Raw genomic sequence first — 25264 nt, 5'->3', positions numbered from 1 at the left:
AAAAACATGTTTTATTTATAACCACAGTACAATTATCTGAATCAAGAAGTAACATTGATATAATACTACTAATTAATCTGAAGACTATGTGCAAATTTTTCCAGTTGTACCAATAATGTTTGTTTTCAGAAAAGAAAAATTTTTTTGTTTAAGTCCAGTCCAGGATCATGTATTGCATTTAGTTGTTATGTCTCTCTAGTCTAACTTAATCTGGTACCTCAGTCTTTGTCTTACATGATCTTGACAGTTTTGAAAAATATAGGTCAGTTATTCTGTAAAATGTCCTTCACTTTGGATTTCTCTAATATTTCTTTCTCATTAGATTTTTGAGAGGAATACCACTGAAATAATGTTACAGCCTTATCAAAAGGCATGTGTTAGTCGTTTGTTTATTTCTGGTGATGTTGTCTATTTTTCAACTGTGAAGTTACTGTGTTTCCCTTTTGTAATTAATAAATATCTTGGTATTGACACTGTAAGTATTCTGTTTTCCATTGCTTTTTGATCCACAGGTTATAGCAGCTGTTGATGATTTTCGTCTGAATCTGTTGACCCCTTTTTAAAGAATTTTTCTATAGATTCTGTCCAGCAGTGTCCACTTATATATCTTCTTAGCCAAAGCTACGTGGAAGCTTGGAAATGTAATGTTTTTAGCTGTGGATGCTGCTGCCTCAAACAAAAATCAGAATTCTGGTAGTAAGGAAAAAGGGTAGAGTGGATACACAAATCCACTAGTATTTATTATTTCACTAGTGAACGTAATATAAATAAAATGATTGAGTACACATCTTAAACTCAGTAAGGCACCTTTCATCTTTATCTTTAGAGCTACTCTGTTTGATGGGAAGTCTTATATCATTTGTATGCCCTGTTTGCATTTACATAGAGGGTAAAATGATTTCTGGGAAAGAAGGCAGTGGAAGGAAGCTGTAATAGTATGGAAGACATGCATTCATTTTCTGCAAGTATGCGCGACTACTTCTTCCTTGATCTTTCACTGCTGTATACTTTTGGGGTTGCTATGTTTCATTTTTAACAAAAAATTATAGAAAGCAGAACACTGAGAAAACCTTTTAAGAAAGTTGTTTCATGTTGTTATGGTATTTCTTGGCAAAAAATATTTGAGGCTCTGATCTTTCATCTCCAGTGAAGACCCGAGGACAGAGGATGGGGGTAGTGGGGAATAAATAATATTCATGGCAAAATAGCCATGCTTTTGTGTGTTTGTTAGGAACATTTTTGGTATAAACATAGTGTATTTTGTTTAATTGTATAATTTTAATGCAGTTTATATGAACATTGTTTCTCTCACTTTTGTTTAGGAAGTTTATCGGAATTCTATGCCAGCTTCCAGTTTCCAGCAGCAGAAACTTCGAGTCTGTGAAGTTTGCTCTGCCTATTTAGGTCTTCATGATAATGACAGACGACTGGCTGATCATTTTGGGGGTAAACTGCACCTGGGATTTATTGAAATAAGAGAGAAGCTTGAAGAATTAAAGGTACATTGGTAAATTAATATCCCACACTTTATCCAATATAGCCACTCATTCTTTTGATCTGTACAACTTGTCTTTTTGTGTAGTATTCTTGGTTGTGATTCAGGGCTGTTCTCAACTGTGATTCCGTTAACAATTCATACTGAATAGTGTAGGATTGTAAATGGAAATACCAGCTTGTTTAATGGATGATGTCTGAGAAACATACTTTAAAAATCCTCTTATTCTGGGAGGAGGTAGTATTTTGTCTTGTATATGATGTTGATGAATTAGGTAGGAATCTTGCAAACTGGATTCTAAAATAATTCATACAAGTTCCCTAAAATTTCCAATGATACTTTCTTTTTAATAAAACTGATAATAATTTAATGTAATAATATTTACTTTAAAGGAAGATTGAAAAAACTTGTAGGACCTCTAGTTTTATGCTTCTGCCCCCATTTCAGAAAGGAATTAGAAACCTATTTTTTTAAAAAAGGACCGTTGCTGTCACTTAAATACATAGGCTGTTGTGAGAAAGGCAACACAACTCTTACTTGTCTTTTGGGTTCTGAGAAGATAAGCAGAGTCAGTGGGTAGGACTGACTGAGTTTTTGACAGTCTGATGTGGCTAGTTTTTTAAAAAATTGTGGCATTGTAGCATTTTGTCATGAATTGAGGACTGTCTCAAAGATGGCAAACACTGGGTAGTGGCTTTTTGTGCAGTTATCCATAGTTTGACATTTAAAATAACGTGGAATCAAATCACCTAGAGACAGTCTCCATATTTATAGTTAACTGTGAGCTCGTCTCAGTGTTCTGAGTAACTAGGATGATCTCGGGTAAGTTTTTTGAAATTCCAAAATGACTTTCAGTATAACAAATAATTGTTGGGCTCAAAGTTAAAACTCAAAAATGGTGCCTAATTTGGGAAGCTTTGCAAATAACGTAGCAACAGAACTGTTTTGCCTTTCACTGGTATTTTTAAAAGCAGCAGCCTCAGGATTGTAACTAGAAGTCAACAAAAGACATTTCTGTATTGGAGATCATAAAGCATGGTAACTTATAGTGATTTATAATGATCGGTTTTTTTCAATTCATTTTTAAAGAATTTAGAAGACATGAAGAGAAAAGTCTTATAAAAGTGATTTTGAAATATCTTTAAGGAGTCATGAAGAAACATGAAATTTTATATGGAAGGGGGGAAAGATTTTGGAAACCAGACTTGTAAGCTTAATGATTGATTATGCCTGGCAGAATTTCAAACTGAATTGTTATTTAAAAGTTTTTAATATTAGACATGGTAAAGTTTAGGATAGTGCTCACTAAGAATGGGCCCAGTAAATAATGCTCCTCATTTAATATTATTTGAACTGTCATTGTTTTTTTAAGAGAGTTGTAGCTGAGAAGCAGGAGAAAAGAAACCAGGAACGCCTGAAAAGAAGAGAAGAAAGGGAGAGAGAAGAAAGGGAGAAGCTGAGGAGGTATGGAGTAATTAATTGAGTAGTCTAAGTATCTGAAGTTGAACATTTCCAGTTCTAAAAAGAGATGGGATTATACAAGATTTTAGATGTTAATAAATCTGGACATGGGAAATTTCTTTTTATTCTTAAAAATATTACCATGTGAAACTGTTTATTCAGGTATGTTAACTTATGGTTGTTTAAGTCAAGGAGATTTCCTTCAAAACGTATGGGAGAGGGAATAAAGAGTGCTTCACATCTTTATGTTTTGTAAGATTTATAACAAGGCCCTTTTCTAGCCCTCTGATTTTCACAGTGGGCTAGCTTTGTACCAGGCTGGCATAGAATTATTTTATGATATATACTTGTTAATAGAAGGTTTGGGTGTCTGTCTGTTTCATTGGTTATTTTACATTGTACTTTGATTCTGTAGTTCTTCAATTTAGGAGCTATAAACTATTAAAATTTTTATTTAATAATTGCTAAGTGCGCACAGTTCTTTTTATATTGGTATATTCGTTGATAAATCATATGATTCTTCATATTTAGAATGTTTATGTATTCTGGGTCACTTTTATCCATTGGCATCAAGTTGTGTGGCATCATGTTTATAACTTCAACAATTTCCAGATGCAGGCGTGTGCCACAAAACATTTACCTGTAGTTCTAACTTACAGTGTTCCCTTAATTGTATTACATATCTCTGAAATTTAAATAAATACCTTCTTGTCAACAGATGTTCCTAAGTTAGTTAAAACCCTTGATAATACGTGACTAGGTTATGTCAGCTTCCTCCAAGCTTCAAGCATTTTACACTAAGTCTATTTCAAGGCATTTAAACTGACTTCATTTGTGTTACATGGCTTATAACAGGTAATCTTTTTGCACTGTGATGACAAAACGAAACAAAGCTACATATGGACGTGTTCCTGTTTAGAGAAACTGGTGTCATTCTTCCATTGATATATATGTTCTTCATTTACTAGTAGATTTTATGTCACAGCTTTATCTCTGTTCTCTTCTGTGTATACTAAGTTTCTGTGGGAATATTGCCCAGTATTGTAATATTTAAGACAATATGAATGGTATTTGAACTCTCAGTTTAAGTTAAAATTCTACAGAATATAGTGCCACTAATATAAACTATTCAACTGAAGTGATAGTCAAATGAGAAAAAAATTTCTATTTCAGAAATGTTTAAAAAAATTTTTTTTAAACTGTGAACTTGAGGACCTAAGTATGGAAGATGAGGAAATTACTAGTAAGTACAAAATTACATGCAAAATGGGATTCCAACTATGGTATTGAAAGGGATAATGATAAAAAATTACTGTTACTTACTGGATGCTCATTATGTGCCAGCCCATATTTGTCTAATACTTGAAAGCCACCTGTGAAATTTTTATTACTGTCCCCCTTTTGCAAATGACAAACTAAGCTGAGGAGAGATACATAATCTGCCCAGGCCACACACATAGCGAGTGATGGAAACAGAGTTAAGATTTATATCAGGCTGAATCCTATATATTCTCCACCAAAAAACCCTGTGACTTCCTACTAACCATAATATTAGATATTACTATCTGTTGAGCTTTAATTGTGTGTTAGGAAATATGAAGAGTACTTTATATAAGAGTATTGTGTTAAGAAACACAGCCATACGGAGTTGGTGGAATCAGGCTTCCTGACTTCAGGCTATACTACAAGGCTGCAGTGATCAAGACAGTATGGTACTGGCACAAAAACAGAAATATAGATCAATGGAACAGGATAGAAAGCCCAGAGATAAACTATGGTCAGCTAATCTATGACAAAGGAGCCAAGGATATACAGTGGAGAAAAGGCAGCCTCTTCAATAAGTGGTGCTGGGAAAACTGGTCAGCTACACGTAAAAGAATGAAATTAGAACACTCTTTAACACCATACACACAAAAAACTCCAAATGGATTAAAGACCTAAATGTAAGGCCAGTCACTATAAAACTCTTAGAGGAAAACATAAGAACACTCTTTGACGTAAATAACAGCAAGATCTTTTTTGATCCACCCCCTAGAGGAATGGAAATAAAAACAAAAATAAAAGTGGGACCTAATGAAACTTCAAAGCTTCTGCACAGCAAAGGAAACTATAAGCAAGACGAAAAGACAATCCTCAGAATGGGAGAAAAAATTTGCAAACGAATCAACAAAGGATTAATCTTCAAAATATATAAACAGTTCATGCAGCTCAATATCAAAAAAACAACCCAATCAAAAAATGGGCAAAAGACCTAAATAGGCTTTTCTCCAAAGAAGACATACGGATGGCCAAGAGGCACATGAAAAGCTGCTCAGCATCACTAATTATTAGAGAAACAGAAATCAAAACTATAATGAGGTATCGCCTCACACCAGTTAGAATGGGCATCATCAGAAAATCTACAAACAGTAAATGCTGGAGAGGGTGTGGAGAAAAGGGAATGCTCTTGCACTGTTGGTGGGAATGTAAATTGACACAGCCACTATGGAGAACAGTATGGAGATTCCTTGCAAAACTAAAAATAGAACTACCATATGACCCAGCAATCCCACTACTGGGCATATACCCAGAGAACACCATAATTCAAAAAGACATATGCACGCCAATGTTCATTGCAGCACTATTTACAATAGCCAGGACATGGAAGCAACCTAAATGTCTGTCAACAGATGAATGGATAAAGAAGATGTGGTACATATATACAGTGGAATATTACTCAGCTGTGAAAAGCAATGAAACTGGGACATTTGTAGAGACATGGATGGACCTAGAAACTGTCATACAGAGTGAAGTGAGTCAGAAAGAGAAAAACAAATATCGTATATTAACACATATATGTGGAACATAGAAAAATGGTACAGATCAACTGGTTTGCAAGGCAGAAATAGAGACAGATGTAGAGAACAAACATATGGACACCAAGTGGGGAAAGCAGGGAGGGTTGGGGAGGAATGAATTGGGAGATTGGGATACCAAATAGTACACTCTAAATATGTGCAGTTTATTGTATGTTAACTGTATCTCAATAAAAGTTCTTAAAAAAAAAAAAACACAGTCATATTAAGAAATATTGTAAGATTGAATTGAGTGTTCTAGGGATTATAGTATGAGGTGATAATTTCAAAGTATATGTCTCTCAGATTAGAAATTTTATTCTGCTCCCAGAGGGAAAGAAGAAATGACAGAGATATAAAAAAGAATTTTTTCCAGGTTGGGAGGTGGTTTCTGGAGAATTAGTTCTATTGTGTTTTAGTCTCCTAGGAGGATATTCTTTTTTAAGAGCCAGGTAGCCTAGTTAAGAGGTATGCCAAAGTGGGGAAGTTTGTAAAATTTGTGGTGCCTTTTGGAAAAATTTGTGTACATACATACATGTCTTATATTTATAAAATATAAAAATTAGAAATGATGTAATTTTAACAGCACATGTACCTTCTCTTCCTTATTTATACTTTTCTAAAAATAGATATTCTTTTTTTTAGGTCTCGATCACATAGCAAGAATCCTAAAAGGTAGGTATCATACAAGATAAGTGGTGAAGCTGTGTTTTCCAAAGGTAATTTGTATAGGTTAGATATCTTTTTTAAATGAATGAGAATTAATATATTAGTACTCTTAATTCTTTTGTAGTTCACATTTTTGAGCAGTGTCATTTGAGAAGAAGTTGGTCAGAAGATACTCATGAGCTACGATTTAGTTTTATCAGAGTAAAATCATATACAGTGCCCTGGAGTTACAGAGAAGCTGAAAATATTTCAGAATGTTTTATTAAAATCTTCTTTAGAAGCTCAGAGTAAACATATGACAGGATTTATTTTTAAAAAATCAATTTGGGTGGTACATCTAAGAAACACATTCTAAGAGGTTGTACCTGTTCAAAATATATAGTTGGATACATTTTGAATGAGGGAATCCATGGTGAGTTAATTAAGGGAAACTAAAATGTTTAGTTTGTACCTGATCTAGACTTTGAGTTTATTACTTCTCCCTTTGCACAGTGACCACAAAAAGCTTTAAAGGGGCATTTTACAGCCTTAAAAGAGGAAGAGGATAAAATAACACTTGGATTTTGCCTTTGGCACTAATATTTGTGGGCTTTTTGAAGCCTTTTTTTTTTTTTTAAATAGTTTTTACTAGTTTCTGGCAGTTTTTCTAAGGTGAGGGAACATGGTGCACTTCATCCTTCTTAGTTCTTCACTCACCATTCTCATTCCTGTCCACTGAGTCTTTCTCCTGAGTCCACGCCTACACAGATTTCCCTTTCTCGTTTTTTGTTTTTGTTTTCGTTTTTTTTTTCCCCCAAATCCTGCCATTCCTCTTATTTAAATCACATCTTTTGAAAGCTTCCAAGTATTCTTGACTCTAAAGAGTAACTATTTCCCAAGAACTTTTCCCTATAAACTAGAGCATTTGTTGTTATGAAAGAAAAACCTTATGTTTCTATTAGGTGTCCCTTAGTACTTTTTAGCATCTTTCAGTAGTATTTGTGCTTAAAAACACTAAAAAACTAGGACATTAAACAGGACCAATTGTGTCAGCTAATTTGTATTGTTGTAAGTTTCTCAATCCAGGATGAGAAGTAGAAATATTAAATGATACAACTCTTCTTTTTTATTGGTTGGTTAATGCAAGCTTGTCTCTTTGTGGAAGAGAGATTTAAACTCTTTGTACATAGAGATTTAATTTCTACTACTTTAGTCCCAGCCACTTCTTACCTCACTATTTACAGTAGCCTCTTAACCAATCTGTTAATTTCTGTTTCTGTTGTGCACTTTCCTTCTTCTCCTCAGTCTGTTTTTTACACATTGGCCAGAATGAGTTATTTAAAAAGTGAAATAAATCTTATCAGCCCTGTCTTCATACCCTCTAAAGGTATTCCTTTTCATTCATAGAAGTTGAAATCCTTGCCATGGCTTTTAAGTAGAGTGATCAGTCTGTCCTAGGATAGTTGTCTCAGCATGTTTATTATTAGCTCCCCCTTTCCCTCTGTATGATTTCATGTTGAGAGCATCCTGGTTTGAATGACAAAGTACTTGGTCATCGTGCTTGTTAGACTCCTGATATTATTCCCTCTTGCTAATTTCATTGCAGCCAAAAGGGTTTCTTCTCTTTCTTTGACATGTTGAACTTTCTCCCACCTCAGGGCCTTTGCACCTGTGTTCCCTCTACCTGAAGCAGTCTTCTCTGAGCTGGCTGATTAGCTGATTTCCTTATTTCATCTTTGCTTAAATGCTATTTTTTAAGAAAAACCTTTCCTGCCTATTTGATATAAAAGATGACCACCTCATTTCACTCTCCATTCTTAATATATTATTTCTTTACTACCTGACCTATCTTTATTTACTGCCTACATATCTGTAGGCTTGTTTCTGGAGTATAAGCTCCATGAGGTTAAGGACTTTGCTTTATTTGCTGCTCAGTCTCCCTAGTACCTACAGCAGTGCAGTAGGCACCCAGTAAATGTTTTTACTAGACAATTATTGTCTTCTCTAGTAAAATGGAATTATGTATTGGGAGGAGTAATTTGTTATAATAGCTCAAAGTGAATGATAAAAGAAAATATGATAAAAACTTGTACGGAATGAATTTCATCTTTTGCCTCTGTTTCTTTTCAGAAATATTTAATTGTGGAAATACTCTATTCAGATGTAGTTGATACTAGGTCCACAATATGTGCCTATTTGAATATAATGTTGATAGAAGCTGAATACTTTTAAACTTTAACAAAATAGTCATTTGAAAATAAACTGTTGGTAAATTACATCACCTGAATAATGTGCTTTTGAACTTACCTAATTCAAATTATGAGAAAATATTTCATTCTTTAAAGTGACTTAAATTTTTTTAAAGAGCTTTCTTTACTGAGATTTAATTTACGCACCATACCATAAGTATACCCATTTAAGTGTGCAGGTTAATGATTTTCAGTATATTTAAAGTTGTGTGACTGTCACAATCCAGTTTAGAACTTTTGGCTCTTAACAAAATTCATACCTTTCTTCCCTGTTTTTCTCTCAAATCTTTTACGTCCTCTCTCTATATGCCATCCTGGCCACACACACAATACTCAAGCTAGTTTTGTGACCCAGTGGAGGCTACAGAAGTGTTTTTCCTTCTCTATACAGCTACATAGTTATTGTAAAAAGACTTTATTTTTTTGCAGTTTAAGTTGTCTAAAATGATGTATGCATGTTAATTTTTTTCTCCCAAATAAATTGTATACTACTTGTATGGAGAACTGTCTTACCTGTATTTTGATTGCACTGACTAGGCACATGGTGGGCATTTAAACTTATTTCAGTGGTCACATAACCTTTCCAATTCAGTGAGTTAGTAACTTATCCTAAACAATATGCATCTCCTTCCTTCTGTCCATGTTCATCAGGTACATACTTTGTTTTCAAAGTGTACTAAAAATCTTAGAAGTTTAAATGAAATTAAGTCCATAAAGCATCTAGATAATATAACCCCTGGCATGTAGTAGTGTTATAGAATGTTTCCTTCATTTTAAAAAGTATTCCTGATGTAAATATATACAACACTGATTGACTTCTGAGAACTAATGTTTAATTTTTATTTTGAAATTCTAGTATATTAATAAACCAGCAACTTATTTCAGTGTAGATTTGGCTGATTTGAAATAGTATTGGCATTAAGTGAGGCTACTGAGGGAGGGATAGTTTCTCTTAAAAGAGGGGGCTTTAGTTAATAAGAAATGTAGTGCCAACAAAGCTAAAAACTAAATGTCTTTTGTAGATCCAGGTCCAGAGAGCATCGCAGACATAGGTCTCGCTCCATGTCACGGGAACGGAAAAGGAGAACTCGATCCAAATCTCGGGAGAAACGCCATCGCCACAGGTCCCGCTCCAGCAGCCGTAGTCGCAGCCGCAGCCACCAGAGAAGTGGGCACAGTTCTAGAGACAGGAGCAGAGAGCGATCCAGGAGGAGGTACTGAGGTCCATAGGAGGATATGGAACAAGCTTTATGGCTTAGGCTTGGAATACTAGTGGTTTGAACTTGCATCTGATAATTTGTACACATTTGTGTGTGTGTATAACATTTTTTTTCCTGATTATATGGGTAGTTCAGAAAGAATATACTTATGAGCCAGAGTAAGAAATTGGAACCAATATGCTTTTCTCTGCTTAGTGTGTCTTGGGAAAAAGTACTTTATGGGCAAATAATTTTAGGTATCAGTACTGTTAGAGCTTTTCCAGTATGTATTGGCGAATTAGGGACTCAGAAGTCCTTTCATTGAGAGTTGTTTTACTTACTGTTTTCTAAACTTCTTTGAGCTGGTGTACTTTTTCAGAGCAGACACATTCAGTATATTCTTGTTTATTCTGCACTATTAGGTATGCATCATTATACACAGTTAGTTTGGCAGGGCAGGTTCAGAATTTTGAGGAAGTTAGATGTCATTGGCAGGAAAAATTCAAAACGTGCAAGGAGGGCAGACCCAGGTATGTTGAAGGACTTGAATATCTATTCAGGACAAAGGATTAGAATGCGGTGGAGCCGTAGCACTCATAGTCTATATAGACCAAGCTCCCCAAACTTCTCAGGTCCCGTCAGGGCCCTTAAGCCAGGTCATTTCTATGGAACAGAAACATTTTTTGAGTGCCTAGTATCTACTAATCTTAAGTTTTCTGTGGATTATTCCACATAAAGCCCATGATAAATTTTTAACAGCTTTCTGCAGATTCCCCCCTGCCCCCAGCCACCCATTCCCTGGAACTGTTCACAAACTGAGTTGGGTGTAATAGGCCCTTTTATTTATTTCTTATATTCTTGCCTTGTTCCAAGTTGGTTCCCTCCTCCCCTCTTCCCCAGCTTTATTGAGGCATAATTGATAGTCATATTTAAAGTGTACATTGTGGTGATTTGCTGTGCATATACATTGTGAAAGGATTCCTTCCATCTAGTTAGTTAAGACATCCATCACCTCATGTATGTTTCTGTTGTTTTTGCTGAGAACATTTTAAGTTCTACTCTTAGAAAACCAAGTAGTTCTTCAGGTGACTTTGTCAGTAATAACTGTATATTTTCTGCTGTACTAGGCCTATTAAAAAAAAGAAAAACAAGTATAATGTAGTTGAGCAACTTTATTCAATTGAGTTGGGACACAGGACTAACATCTTTGACAATAATGAGACGGACCTAACAAAGTGCTAAACTGGATATCAGAATAAATAATACAGGAGCTTAGATGAGGGAACTTTCAGAGTAAAAAAAAAAAAAGAAAGAAAGGAAAAGGCTTCAGGGAGTAACCTAAAACCTAAATAGAGTGGATATGATCTGAATAGGTAAAACCAGGTAGGAAAAAGATATTGTAGATATTCTAGGCAAATGTAGAGGATGAACAGGGAATTTACTGGGGACAGAGTTCCTCACAGTGTGATTCTAGGCCGTTTAGCTTGCGTTCTTAAAAACTAGGCACACAGTACAATGTCCAGAAAAATACATTTAAAAAAAATTCTCCATGAATCTTACCTGTACTGTAAATTTTAAGAATCATTTTGCTGGCTGATAGAAGGTCTAGAGAATTTCTTTTGGCCACTTGTCATTGTTTCTGATGTCTCTGAACTCTTAAATGTCATTAATGGTGGTGGGATGGAGGGGTGGGCATGAAGTCAAGTCGCCTCTTCTGGGACCTAGTCCCTGATGTTTCCTGCGTTCATGAAGATGTATAGGAACTGTTTCCACCATACCACCTGACACCCCCTCATCTAGAATTTTCAGCATGTTGTTCATGAAGAGGATTAGTTTTCTCAAGAGCACTTCTCATCTTGAGTCTCAAATTACTTTTTCAAAGCAATATTTTGTTTTTTTGCCAAAAATTAGGAGACAATTGCTATTAAAATCTACATGTTACTATATAAAAGAGAATATCAAGTTATTGCTACATAGTACTTGAGTTTAAATTTCAAGGTAAAAGTCTCAGTTAAAGGTCTTTTATGCCTTGCCGTTCTCCTGCTCCAACTGTGAAATACTGGTCTCCAATATACGTAGTTTCTGCCTGTGGCCTTTTCTGGCAGCAGTTACCCTTCGTGAATGAGGATCATTTGCAGTTTTCTGCTGCCTGCTGTGTTCAGACACATACAGTGCAGACTTCAGAGTCAGACGACTTGGATGAAAGCGGCCTTGGCTAAATTATCTAATTACCCCTCCTGTCTTTCCTCATCTACTTATATTGAGTACCTGCTTCATCAGGATTATCTGTAGTTTGAGTGAAATACTGAGTGAAAATTGCTTCTGTCAGGACATTGTAATCTCTGGCAAAACATTAGCTGATACTCATCTCATAGTTTGTTATTCTCGGGGGCTTACCAGCAACCCGTGTCCTTGTTCTTAGGCATCATCTCAGTCGTCTCTCTTCATTATTCCATTCCTACAAAGACATGGATAGGATGTACACTGTATGATTTAACACATCATTTTAAAATTAAGCTTATTAAGACCTTAATTAAGTAGAATGCTAGAGGTTGACATTTAATCTTTCAACCTTTTTGGTTTAATCCTTTTAAACTATATTTCTAAAACTGGGTGGTATAGTAGTAGTTTTTTCCCTGCCTTAGAAGTTGAAAGTATTACTTAATCAGGCTTCTGAACATGGGTTAAGTGAGATAATTATGTAGAAGCACCATGTCACCTGTAAAGAACCAAATAAATGTAATATGTTACTGATTCATTCTAGATGTTGAAGGTATAGAAGGATTCCATATTAATTCTGATCCCCTAATGTCCTTTGGTTTTCCTTTTGATTGCATCTCTGGTATGAGCTTATTATTTACCCTTCTTATTGAGTTGGGTATGGGAATGGAAAGGTGGTATTAAGAAACAGTTATGGTTAATCAAGATCTGTTGTAGTGTGATCATCTTTGTCTTCTGTTCTGGTTTTTTTCTGTTGCTTGAATGAGCTAACTCAGGAGGAATAAAGCAGAGTTTTTATTATTTTAAAATTGAGTAGTTCTCTTATGTAAGCTGAGTGTTGGCAAACTGTTGCCTTACAGGCCAAATCTGGCCCCATAGCCTGTTTTTATACAGCCAGGGAGCTATGGATGGTGGTTTTTATATTGTTACGGGGTTGACCAAAAGAAAAGGGAGAATATACCAGACACACATGACCTGCAACACCTAAACTATTTACAGTTCTGGCCAGACAGCAAAGAAAAAAGGGTTCCTGACCCCTGTCCTGAGTCATTGATTTCCATCTAATTTGGAATCTGCATTCTATTACATAGTTTTAGAATATTGGGTAACATCTTTAAGGTATTATCTATATATATTTTTTTTACATTAAATACATTTGCTATAAACTGGAGAAGCTGTAGGGTTGCCTCTAAGATAATGAGAATGTCCTGTAAATCATTATTTTGGCTTATAGTTTTTGACCCTTAGCTATTTGTTTTCACCCATCTCCTTGTTTTAGTACCCTTATCAAATATAGTAGTACTTTTTTCTGTCAGAAAACTGACTCTTCTTTCTTTATATCTTCAGCTAATCAGTATCTTAATATTTATCCGATTCTTTCATTTGGATTTTGGGTTTCCCAACACATTTTGCTCCTCAAATTAATATTTTTCAGATCCTCAAAAGAAAGATTCAGAGACCAAGACTTAGCATCACGTGACAGAGACAGGAATTCAAGAGACAGATCACCTCGTGACAGAGATCGAAAAGATAAGAAGCGGTCCTATGAGAGCGCTAATGGCAGATCAGAAGACAGGAGGAGCTCTGAAGAGCGCGAAGCAGGGGAGATATAATTAGCTGTGTACATATCCTCAATCCTTAAGCTTCCTCTGGAGTTACATACTATTGTTTAGTTTACAGCTGTTCGGGGTGACACAGTGAGCAGTTCCAGACACCGATCCAGCTAGGCTAGGTGTACAGCATCTAACTTGATCTGAACTTGTTTTCTTTGATGAAGCCTAAAACTACATCCATAGTTTCTGGTAAACTCGTAATATACTTCTGAAAGTACACTTTTATATAATAAGACGCTGATGTCTTTATTCTTTCTGGTAGGAGTGATAGTGAATAAATTGTGTTACTTGCCTTGGGATTTTTTGAACATTTGTAAAATGCTGTCTTCCTTTCTCATCCAAACAACAGCGACTTTGGGAATTTCTTTTTAATCCTTCTTCCTTTGACTCTGTATCCCTTGATACCTCTACCCTCTAATTGTAAGAGAAAGGGGAGCAGGGAAGCAATATAACTTCTGTTCTAAGGTTCTATTTCCCATTATTAATTACTAGCTGATTACAGTTCAGAACATTTATACTGGAATGTGTGCTGGAGACATTTAAAATACTGGGAGTTTTGTTTGTCTAACGGTGCCTATTTTAGAGTTGAAAGTTGAACAGCTGTTGCATTACATACTTTGCTTTTTTATTGAAATTTTGAAATCAAACATGTCGATTTTTCTGTTCTATTGAATAGTTACGTTCAAGATGTTTTGAGATGGGGGGTGGGGGCAGGGACTCTTTCTTAAGCACTTGTTTTATTTTGTGTGTGTGGAGTATAAAAAGATTACACCCTTATTGTAAAAAATAATAAAATGAAAGAATCACCACCACCATCATTAAACTGTAACTTGTCTAGTAAATTGTCACTAGAACTATTTGCTGTGGCCATTTCTATTCTGTTATTAATAGTGCCTTACTGTGCAAGGCACCAAAGGAAATAAATATATACTTACAAAGATTCAAGATGAATTGTTGCTCTACCTGGGCCCTTGCTGGCTATATTCTAGCTACTTCAGTACTTGTCTAACCGCTGTAGAGAAGAACCAGACCTGCAGAAGAAATTGGGTTTATTTGCTTTGTTTTTCTTCACATTGAGCAAACTGAAATAAAAACATGGTGTAACCAGTGTAATGAGACTAACGATTTCTGCATTGAAAAGCTATACGCCCACTCGTGTTTTAAACAGTGGTTAAAACTTGTGATTCTAGAAAGGCTGAAAAACAAATATATTAAGTAATGAAAATAAGGGTCTGTGAGTATAGTTAACTAAGATCCGTTCAAGAACTACTTCTGTCTTTGGTTCAGTAGGTTTAACAAACATGATGTGAAACGAATGTGAGCCTTAGAAACTGAAACTAATCATTTTAAGTAACATCAGATTTACATCTACAGGGGACACTCCTCAAGTTCCCAGTTTACCAAGTTGTGCCTCATTAAATGAGGGTTTCCTGCTGTATCATTCAGTTCACACAGAGTTTTATCTGAGGCCTATCTGCATCAGTGCCCTTTTATTTTTGGTTGCTCAGAAATTATCTGCTTTATTCCTAGTGGTCTGTGTTGTTCTCTTCAATCTTTATAAGCACTTCAGACTTAGTACCTTAGGGTGTGGAGTGAGGTCCAAAAGGTTAATAAGCTGGTAGGTGCAAGGAAGGCTCTCTAGAACCTGACGCATCATAGTGATGTATGTGGAGTTAGAAACCACATATCTTAAGTGGCCGCCACCAAACATGTCAGCAGTAGCCAGGGAAGGACAGCATCCCCTGGGCTGGGCACCATGGCGGGTCACCTCAGCTGCACGTTCCTTAGCCGAATAACCCCATTTTAAAAAGATCCTTTTAAAAAGAAAAATTCTGTGGCTTAGATACTGCTAGTGTTTGGACTTCAGGGTAAATCTGCATTTTTGATAGTCATCCTTGAGCCAGGGTAATTGCTCTGAATTAGAATAAACCCTAAAGGCTCTCTCATACGCAATTTGGTACTTTTTTGTTATCTGTAGTAGAAAGTTTAGTCACATGTACAAGAACGTTTGATCCTCTGGGGATGTCTTGCTAAGTGTTTTCCTTCAATAAGACCCTCGTTTTACTGTCAGGCAAGCATCTCCCCCAAAGCTGCATTGCTGAGCTGTATCAACAGGATCAACGCAAAAGAAAAAAACCCTCCATTTATAAGACTTGTTTTTTCCCCAGTAAAACTTTCTTACCTTTCTGATAAACAGTTAAACTTTAGTTTTAGGGTTGATTTATCAAGTTCCTGGTTTTTGTACCCTCCAAGATCCATTTTAAGAGCCTACTTCCATATATAATTTCATAATCGCTTTCAACATTAGCCCTGTGAGCCAGAGCCCAGCATGCATTGCAGTTTTGTCATTCAGTGTAGTAATGTCATTCATTGGGACAAATATAATTTGTTATTCAATATGGTACTTTTCAAAAGGGTAGTTTTAGGTAACAGCCCATCTTTGTTGTAAGTTTTTATAAACAAATGGTGATTAAAATTATAAATACCTATAGGGTTTAACATTAAAAATCCAATATTACATAGCTTAATAAAAGTATGCAAATTTAAGGTGGATAGTCAAATGAGAAGTATTGGTATAACTATATAGATTGTTAAGCCATTGAAACATGCCCCTCAGTTGGTAGTCAGCTGCTGCCTTGAGCTTCTTGACTGCCTGCTGTACCCCCCTCCACCCCCTCACCCCCCCCCCCCCCAAACCATCCTCACATCTCTTAGGTTTAGGTCTGGCACAGCTGAGAATCATCAGAACCCAGCACAATATGCTATACTGATCTTTTGGGGGGGAGGAAATTCTTGTCTGTTTTTCCTATCTAGAAGAAAACTGTCTACATCCATTATTTATTATACCTTGACTACTGGTGTTCAGATTTTCCCAGGGTATAAATAAGGCAATACAGAGTTCTTTCTTTTCATTGCCTGTTGTAATTTGAAAAGAAAAAAAAAATGTCTCACCTTCAGCAGAGTTAGGAAAGGCAGGAGAGGGCCGAGAACAGGGGTTTTGATGGCAGAGGCTGATGGGGGTGGGGTGGGGAAGGGGAGGCATGGGACCATCAGTAGAATGGTGCTGGGTCCACAGGTGAGCAGGGTTCTGTGGGATACTGGGGGCAGCAGATGTTTCTGAACTGTGAGGTGTTGCCTGCATGTTCTCCAGGCACCAGCAGAAACCAGGATGTCAGAGGTTTGGGTCTACAAGCACACCAAACTAAATGCCAGCACAGCAGGGTTCAGGCTGAAAGAAAGCAAGGCATTCAGACTCACAGCACTGGGCTCTCAGTCAGGGATCCAGCAAGGTGAGGCCATGTAGGGGGCGCCAGCACCAGAATCTGCTGATACTGCTTTGGGAGAGGCTCCTAGGGACCCAAATGTTGGGTTGGCCAAAAAGTGGAACTTTTCCAAAAGATGTTATGGGAAGACCCAAACAAAACTTTTTGGCCAACCCAATACAAGGCACTCCTTTACCTGGATAGTGTTGGCTGCTTGTAACAGAAGATCCAACTCAAACAGCCTCACACAAGAAAGGATCTGTTGGTTCCCATGATTGAGTTCCATGTGACAGCTCCATTCTCAGGTTAGCAACGAGCCAGAAACCCAGGTGAGAAACTTACTGAATCAGGTTCGACTTGCCTGACATGCAGGGACCCAAACGCTCTAAGGTTTGAGGCAGAGAGAGTGGGGTCTTCAAGAGTCAGCCAAGTTAGGAGATGGGAGAACAGATCTCAAACCCACCTCCCCAGAGGCAGGGGCTCCTGAGGCAGTGATGAATGAAGCAGCAGGGCAGCATGCTCGTGCCCTGGAAGAGTCAATACTGCTGAAGTGGCCACACTGCCCAGAGCACTCTGCAGAGTTCATGTTGTCCCTATCAAATTACTAGAACAAATAATCCTAAAATTCATATGGAACCATAAAAGACCAAAAATTGCCAAAGCAATCCTGAAGAAAAAGAACAAAGCAGGAGGTATAACCCTCTCAGACTTAAGACAAAGACTACAAAGCTCAGTAATCAAAACAGTGTGGTATTGGCACAAAAACAGACATGGGTCAGTGGAACAGAACAGAGAGCCCAGAAATAAGCCCACACATCTATGGTTAATCTTGGACAAAGAAGGCAAGAATATACAATGGGAAAAAGACACAGTCTCTTCAGCAAGTGGTGTTGGGAAAGCTGGACAGCCACTTGTAAATCCGTGATGTTAGACCACATCCTCACACCATACACAAAAATAAACTCAAAATGGCTTAAAGACTTAAACATAAGACGTGACACCATGACACTCCTAGAAGAGAACATAGGCAAAACATTCTCCAACATAAACCCTACCAGTGTTATTTTTAGGTCAGTCTCCCAAATCAATAGAAATAAAACCAAAAATAAACAAATGGGACCTAATCAAACTTACAAGCTTTTGCATAGCAAAGGAAACCATAAATAAACGAAGAGACAACCTACAGAATGGGAGAAAATATTTGCAAACAATGTGACTGACAAGGGTTTAATTTCCAAAATATACAAATAGCTCATACAACTCAACAACAAACAGTCCAATCGAAAAATGGGCATAAGATCTATATAAGACATTTCTCCAAAGAAGAAATACAGATAGCCAGTAGGCACATGAAAAGATGCTCAACGTCACTAATTAGAGAAATGCAGATCAAAACTACAGTGAGGTACCACCTCATACCAGTCAGAATAGCCATCATCAAAAAGTCCACAAATAGATGCTGGAGAGGGTATGGAGAAAGGGGAACCCTCCTACACTGTTGGTGGGAATGTAAATTGGTGTAGCCATTGCGGAAAACAGTATGGAGATTCCTAAGAAAACTAAAAATAGAATTACCATATGATCCACCAATCCCACTCATGGACATATATTTGGACAAAGCCATAATTCAAGAAGATACATGCACCCCTATGTTTATAGCAGCACTATTCCCAATAGCAAAGACATGGAAACAACCTAAGTGTCCATCAATAGATGAATGGATAAAGATATGGTACACATAATACAATGGAATATTACTCAGCCTTAAGAAGGAATGAAATAATGTCATTTGCAGCAACATGGATGGACCTAGAGATTACCATACTAAGAGAAGTCAGAGAAAGACAAATACCATATGATATCACTTATATGTGGAATCTGAAATATGACACAAATGAACCTATCTAACGAAACAGAACCACGGACATAGAGAACAGACTTGTGGTTGCCAGAGGGAGGGAGTTGGAAGTAGGAGGTTGGGGTTAGCAAATGTAAGCTTGTTTTTGTTTTGTTTGTTTTTTTTCCCAGCTGTGCCATGTGGCTTTCATGATCTTAGTTCCCCAGGGGTCAAACCCAGGCCCCCTGCAATGGAAGTGTGGAGTCCCAGCCACTGGACTGCCAGGCAATTCCCTCTAAGCTTTTATATAGAGAATGGATGAACAACAAGGTCCTACTGTATAACACTTTATTTGATATCCTATGATAAACCATAATGGAGAATATTAAAAATGTGTGCATATATATAACTGAATCACTTTGCTGTATAGCAGTGTAATTAACATAACATTGTAAATCAACTATACTTAAAAAAAAAAAAAGGGCTATGTGAGGTATGGGGCACGTGGGGACAAGTGGTTGGAAAAAGGTGTGGGAGTCATTCTGCTCAGGTGTAACTAAGCTATGGGCCTTTGCAAGTTGGGAAGGTCACCGATCAGGCACCCACGTGTGCTCAGGTGGGGAGGGTGGGTGGTCCTAACCAGACACAGTTGAGACTCCAAGTTCCTGGGAAATAACTTGGGCGAACTTGGGTGCACATCTTATTGTTCAGGCTGTGGGCCTCTTAGAAGACATGCAAGTGTTAAAACAACCTTGGTCAGTGTAGGCAGGTGAAGTGGACTTGACTCATCCTCACACACCGTTCTTTTGATCATTCCTCAATCTTTGTTAATGCTTTATTTTTATTTTTTGGCCGTGCGGCATGTAGGATCTTAGTTCCCCAAACAGGGATGGAGCCCACGCCCCCTGCAGTAGAAGTGTGGATTCTTAACCACTAGGCAACCAGGGAAGTCGGTCCCTCATTCCTCAATCTTGAGGGAACAGTGGCAATGATGCCCTCTCTGGATACTTCCTGCTGATAAGGGGTGTAAACCAACTAGGACTTGAGTAATGAAACTGTTTAGCACTCATTTGAAAATATTCTGTTGTTCCTGATTTCAAGTTAACATTTTGATCCCATTAAGCAGATAGCATCTATGTGCCAGCTGTCACAGCATTCACAGGCCCAGGGTTGGTAACCAAAAACCAAAACAATGTGCCTTGGCGGGGGGTGGGGGTGGGGAGCACACAGAACGCCAGACATGTTGATAAACTTCATACATCAAGCAAGGGATCAGGGTCTTACCTTTACCTATTAGAGTGTCTTGATCATTGTCAGTTTGGTTGAAACACTTCAGTATTAAATATGGAAGGGATGTGGGCTGGGAAAAGTAAGTACGATTGCTACAATATCCCGACCGAGTCGACTCCTGAAGGGCAAAGAAACCCAGGGTTGTTTTATCTGAGGACACGAAGAGAGGACCAAATTTTAGCTTAGTCGAAACACGGAGGACCAGAAATTCTGTTGATTAGCCTAACCGAGTGTTACATCTGAGGGCTTTTTATCCTAAGTGTCACTGAAGGTAGGGGTGGTGAAAAAATTGATGACAGACATAACCAAGGGGTCAGCATGATCAAGTACAGAAAAAGGTTTTGGGTGACATATCCAACAGCTAGAGAGAGTAACCTGCTTTTGCCAAAGCCTGATAAATCCTAATCATTGAATTGTCCTTCCAAGCCTGGAAGGTCAGAAATACAGAGAAGACGAACAGTCATTCCTGCAACCTAACAAGTTATTTAATTACTCTGCCTCCTGAAGACTTACTTAACCAAAGCCACCACTGCAGCTTTGGTTAAGTAAATTCTACATCTCATTCACCTTAGTTTCTTTCTCACAGCTTCTTTCTGAAAGGCAGCTTAAGATCTGCGAGGGGCTCACTTGCCCACTCAGGGAAGTCAGTGCTGGGGGTCTGGAACCAGCTGAGGTTTGGATCATCTTGGGTGAGGTTTCCCTTCTGCAGCACAGCCTCTATTTCCTGTCACATTTCACAGAAGGTCCACTCCAGTGAGGATGGAGCTGGTCTTCTGGATGTTTACCCTTCCAAGATTTCAGTCTAGAGGTTCATTGTCTCCTCCTTTAAGAGGAGTGGCTTAGTGGTGAAGAATCCGCCTGCCAATGCAGGGGACATGGGTTCCATCCCTGGTCTGGGAAGATTCCACATGCCACAGAGCAACTAAGCCCGTGAGCCACAACTACAGAGCCCGCGTGCTGCAACTACTGAAGCCCACACACCTAGAGCCTGTGCTCCATAACAAGAGAAGCCACCGCAATGAGAAGCCCACGCACTGCAACAGAGAGTAGCCCCCACTCGCCGCAGCTAGAGAAAGCCCGTGCACAGCAACAAAGACCCAACATAGCCAAACATAAATAAAAACAAAACCAAAAAAACCCAAAAAGCCTCCTGAAGGGGTTTTGCTACAAGTCCAAAATTGGGGATCCAAATGCAGCAGAACCCAGCCATTTCCAGGAGTACTGTAACTGTCTCCTGGTAGCAGGAGCTGCAACCCTGGCCTCAGCTTCTCTCCCGTGAGGGAGCAAGGCTCTCTGTCCATGTGAGAGTTCACAACCCAAATATTTAATAGCGGAGTCCCATATAGAAAGCTGCTTCAGGGAATTCCCTGGTGGTCCAGGGGTTAGGTCTTTGGTGCTTTCACTGCCAAGGGCCCTGGTGTTAATCCCTGGTCAGGGAACTAAGATCCTGCAAGCCATGTGGCCAAACCCCCTCCCTCCCCCCCCCCCCCCAAAAAAAACAAACCCCAAATCATAGCTGCTTCAGATGAATCTTCCACATCTGACAGTCTAGTGGCTGGAGACCAGGCCTTTTCAAGTTTTCTCCAGACACCTCAGTTACGAACATAGTCTCAAAAGAAAGTTCAAAAAGCTGGGTATTTAAAACAGTCAGTGGCCCCCGTATTGAGCAGAAAGTCTAAAAGTTGCTTTCTTACTGCCCTAGTCATGGAGGATTCTGTATATGCGATATTGATGGACTTGGCAGGATTTAGGGGAACCCCTGGGTCCCTGTCCTTCTCAGCTTGGCCATCTGATGTGCCACTTGTTCACCTTCTTCCAGTCTTCCTTAGGATGGCAGTTTCTTTTCCAGGGTTCGCAGTATGCACAGTGGTGGGGTTCCCACTCTTGACTGCCCCGTTTGAGTAGAAGTTTGGGGCCTCCTGCCTTTTGCCGAGTCCCTGGTGGGGTCCTCAGTTTGGTCCAGTTCTTCCCTGTGTGAAGGCAGCTGCCAGCAGAGTGGCCTGTTGTTCCACTGTCTTACTCCCTTTTCTCCTGAGCCTGGTCCCTGCCACTAGAAACTGAAGGCAATCTCAACAGGTTGGGACTAGGCATTCCAAGAGCGCCTTCTGTTTCTCCTGTATATTGGGGGGGGGGGGGGGTGTGGGTGGAACCCTGACCAATAAAATTCATATTACCCATCTTTAAATTCTCTGGGGCCTCAGGGTCTGTATCTATATAATGCTGCTAAGCTTTTTTTTTTTTGGGGGGGGCGCATGAGCTTAGTTGCTCTGCGGCATGTGGGATCTTCCTAGAGCAGGGTTCGAACCCATGTCCTCTGCATTGGCAGGCGGATTCTTAACCACTGCACCACCTAGGAAGCCGATGCTGCTAAGCTTTAAAGACCCTTGCTAGAAATTCTGAAACATCCTCATTTTGGTTCCATTTTACCTCTTGTACTTTATTAAAGCTTTTTGGGGGGACTTCCTAGGTGGCACAGTGGTTAAGAGTCCATCTGCCAATGCAGGGGACACGGGTTCGATCCCTGCTCCAGGATGATCCCACATGCCACAGAGCAGCTAGGCCCATGCGCCACAACTGTTGAGCCCGTGTGCCACAACTGCTGAAGCCCACGCACCTAGAACCTGTGCTCAGCAACAAGAGAAGCCACCGCAACAACGAGGAGCCCACACACCACAATGAAGAGTAGCCCCTGATCTCTACAACTAGAGAAAGCCCCTGTGCAACAACGAAGACCCAATGTAGCCAATAAATAAATAAATTTATTAAAAAAACATACAAACAAAACTTCTTTGGGCATCCGTCTTTGAAATCCCACAGGAATGCAATCTCAATAATACTCAAGTTTCGGCCTGTCCCCAGCATTCCCATCCCCTGTTGATACAGCCATGCTCACAGCATCCTGTCCCAGCTTGCCAGGGGTGTCTACGTGAGGCACATCTGCCTCCTCCTGAGCTTTATCCAGCACCATTCTGCATTCTTCTAAAGTGAGAAGGGTATTTAATGAATGTTGAACATCTGCCCAAGTCAGGTTTGCAGTTCCAAAAACAAGAAAAAAAAAAATCGATGAGAAAAGATTTTTCCATTTTCTTGGGGTCATCTCTATAAGTTGGCATAGTGTTCTTACAGTTATCTGAAGCTGAACACAGGCGTGGACCCAGATCAGTCCCACCAGCTGCCTGACCTCAGCTTCACACCCTGGTGGGGCCTCGCCTTGATGGGTATTGCCCCACCTGAGTTTGGGTAGCTCCCTTGCCAAACTGAGTGGTAGGTCTGAGAAGGGGGAGATACTCCTATTTCTTGACCCTCAGAGACCAGAGAGGCCCAAGCCAGAGGCTATGGTTCAGACAGTGGAAATGAAAGAGCAGCAGCCCCATCACATAGGGGTCACAGCAAGTCGTCCTCCTTTTCATTAGGATTAAGCAAAACAGGTTTCTTTGCCTTCCCTTCCTGTTGGGCCATAACCTTACATCTTTGCATAGGTTTATTCTGATACAATCATTGTACCTAAAGGCACTTCATCCCATGTTTCTTCTCAATAAATTTAGTTGCAGAATTGTATTGTAAATTCAGTATCCATTTACAGCCCATTTTGCTTAGGAGACTAAAGGATGTTGTCGCCATGCAGTGTTACCAAAAAATACCATCACTTTCTTTTCCATGGATTCATAACTGAAAGTCTCCCAGTTTTGGAAAATACAGCCTAGAGGGCTGCAAGGAGAAAGTGAATTAACATTTCCCATTTTGAAGGGGCTTTGTTTCCAGGTGGTCACAATAATGACGTCTTTCTAAGGGTCCTTGCTATGACCACCAAGCTCAGTCCCCAACAGTCCATTCTTAACAATTGAAGCAATCAGATCTGGACACAGACAAGACCAACAACCAAAACCCTGGACCTCTAACCCACGCACGAAGTACCTCAGCGGCTGAAACCTTTTCTATTGGCTGCCACGATCCCTCCAGGAAGGCAGGCCCCCCAACCCACAATTTGGTCAGGATTATTGGACAGTTTAAGCACAGTTGGATTAAGGTTACTCACCCATAAGACGTCTTCCAAACCCAAACCGTCTGCTGGGAAATGAAACCTCGGTGGCGCCCGGCAGAGGAAATTCGGAGATGGTCCTGGAACAAACGGACCCGGCAGCTGCTTGGGCTCGTCCACAGGCTCTCAGTACCAGCAACTGGCCAACAAGCCCCGAGCAAAAGGTCCATCTGGACTTCCCCTCCTGCCTGGCTCGCCAAACTTGTTACCGAACCAGGTTCTTCGCACAGCTAGCCAAACGTTGAGACGCCAAGGTTTGGGGCAGAGTGGGTTTATTCCGGCGGAGAGACGAGACGGAAGAACCGATCTCAGATCTCGAATCTGCCTCCCAGAATGGGAGGAGCTCAGGGTATTTATAGGATGACAAATAAAGCTGCAGGGCGCATGAAGGGTGGGGCACGTAGGAAAGGTGACTGGGAAAAGGTGCAGGAATCATCCTTCTGCGCAGGCGTAACTAAGCTACAGGGCTTCTGCACATGTGAAAGGTCACGGGGCGCACACCTGCGCATGCCCAGCTGGAGGATGGGTGGGCCTATCCCACCTTAACCGGCTCAGCTGAGACTCCAAGTTCCTGGAAAGTAACTTGGGCAAACATCTTATTGTTCAGACTACGTGCTGCTCTGAGGACATGCAAGTGTTAAAACGACCTTGATTAGTGGAGGCAGGTGGAATGGATTTGACTAATCATCACGCACCATTTCAAAACCATTGCATCCTGTGTCTGTAGAGAGCAAGGCAAACTTTTCTCACGTCTGTGGCCCAGTTGGGTCGTGCTCCCATTTGGGAACCACCCAATGTGGTCAGGGTTGCAGACATCCCTAATTGGCTTAAGCCTGGGCTTCTGAACCAAACACTGGCCAGGGGGCTGGGACTGCATGGCCAGCACAATTGGCTTAGATGTGTCAGGTGCCTTACAAGTTGGCCCTGCTCACCCCCACCCCCAAACTGGGGTCACTGCCAGACCACATGGCTGCAGGAGGTTGGAGCAGATAAGAGAAAACCCCAATATCCCCAATGATTCCTTTGCCTGAACAGACACCTTAGTGCCGGCAGCCAGACTGCGTGCTGGGAATGGACCTTGTTCTCTGCATCCTCCCATGAACCTGGCACAGAAAC

The 25264-nt window shown here is 39.5% G+C and overlaps 1 protein-coding gene and 1 long non-coding RNA gene across 4 annotated transcripts in view; one reads left to right on the top strand and one right to left on the bottom strand.

The window, feature by feature from the left end:
• LUC7L2 (LUC7 like 2, pre-mRNA splicing factor) overlaps positions 1 to 14832 on the top strand; it is a 57850-nt gene extending 43018 nt beyond the window's left edge. For all 3 annotated transcript variants that reach the window (XM_057731410.1, XM_057731412.1, XM_057731411.1), the window contains 5 exons: positions 1323 to 1499; positions 2868 to 2959; positions 6436 to 6465; positions 9710 to 9901; positions 13542 to 14832. In XM_057731410.1, coding sequence (XP_057587393.1) covers positions 1323 to 1499; positions 2868 to 2959; positions 6436 to 6465; positions 9710 to 9901; positions 13542 to 13719 — 669 coding nt within the window. In that variant the 3' untranslated portion in view covers positions 13720 to 14832. The remainder of the gene's footprint in view (positions 1 to 1322; positions 1500 to 2867; positions 2960 to 6435; positions 6466 to 9709; positions 9902 to 13541) is intronic.
• LOC130851299 (uncharacterized) lies at positions 10978 to 25236 on the bottom strand. Its single transcript, XR_009053162.1, has 3 exons — positions 24146 to 25236; positions 12284 to 14750; positions 10978 to 11624 (listed from the first exon to the last, which is right to left on the bottom strand). It is a non-coding gene; the product is annotated as an uncharacterized LOC130851299 (long non-coding RNA).
• Between the last annotated feature and the right edge of the window lie 28 nt (positions 25237 to 25264).

Source organism: Hippopotamus amphibius, chromosome 4 (genome assembly GCF_030028045.1).
Source record: "Hippopotamus amphibius kiboko isolate mHipAmp2 chromosome 4, mHipAmp2.hap2, whole genome shotgun sequence".
NCBI lineage: Eukaryota > Metazoa > Chordata > Mammalia > Artiodactyla > Hippopotamidae > Hippopotamus > Hippopotamus amphibius.
The sequence above is the reverse complement of the archived record's forward strand: the minus strand, read 5'-3'. Positions and strand labels throughout refer to the sequence as shown.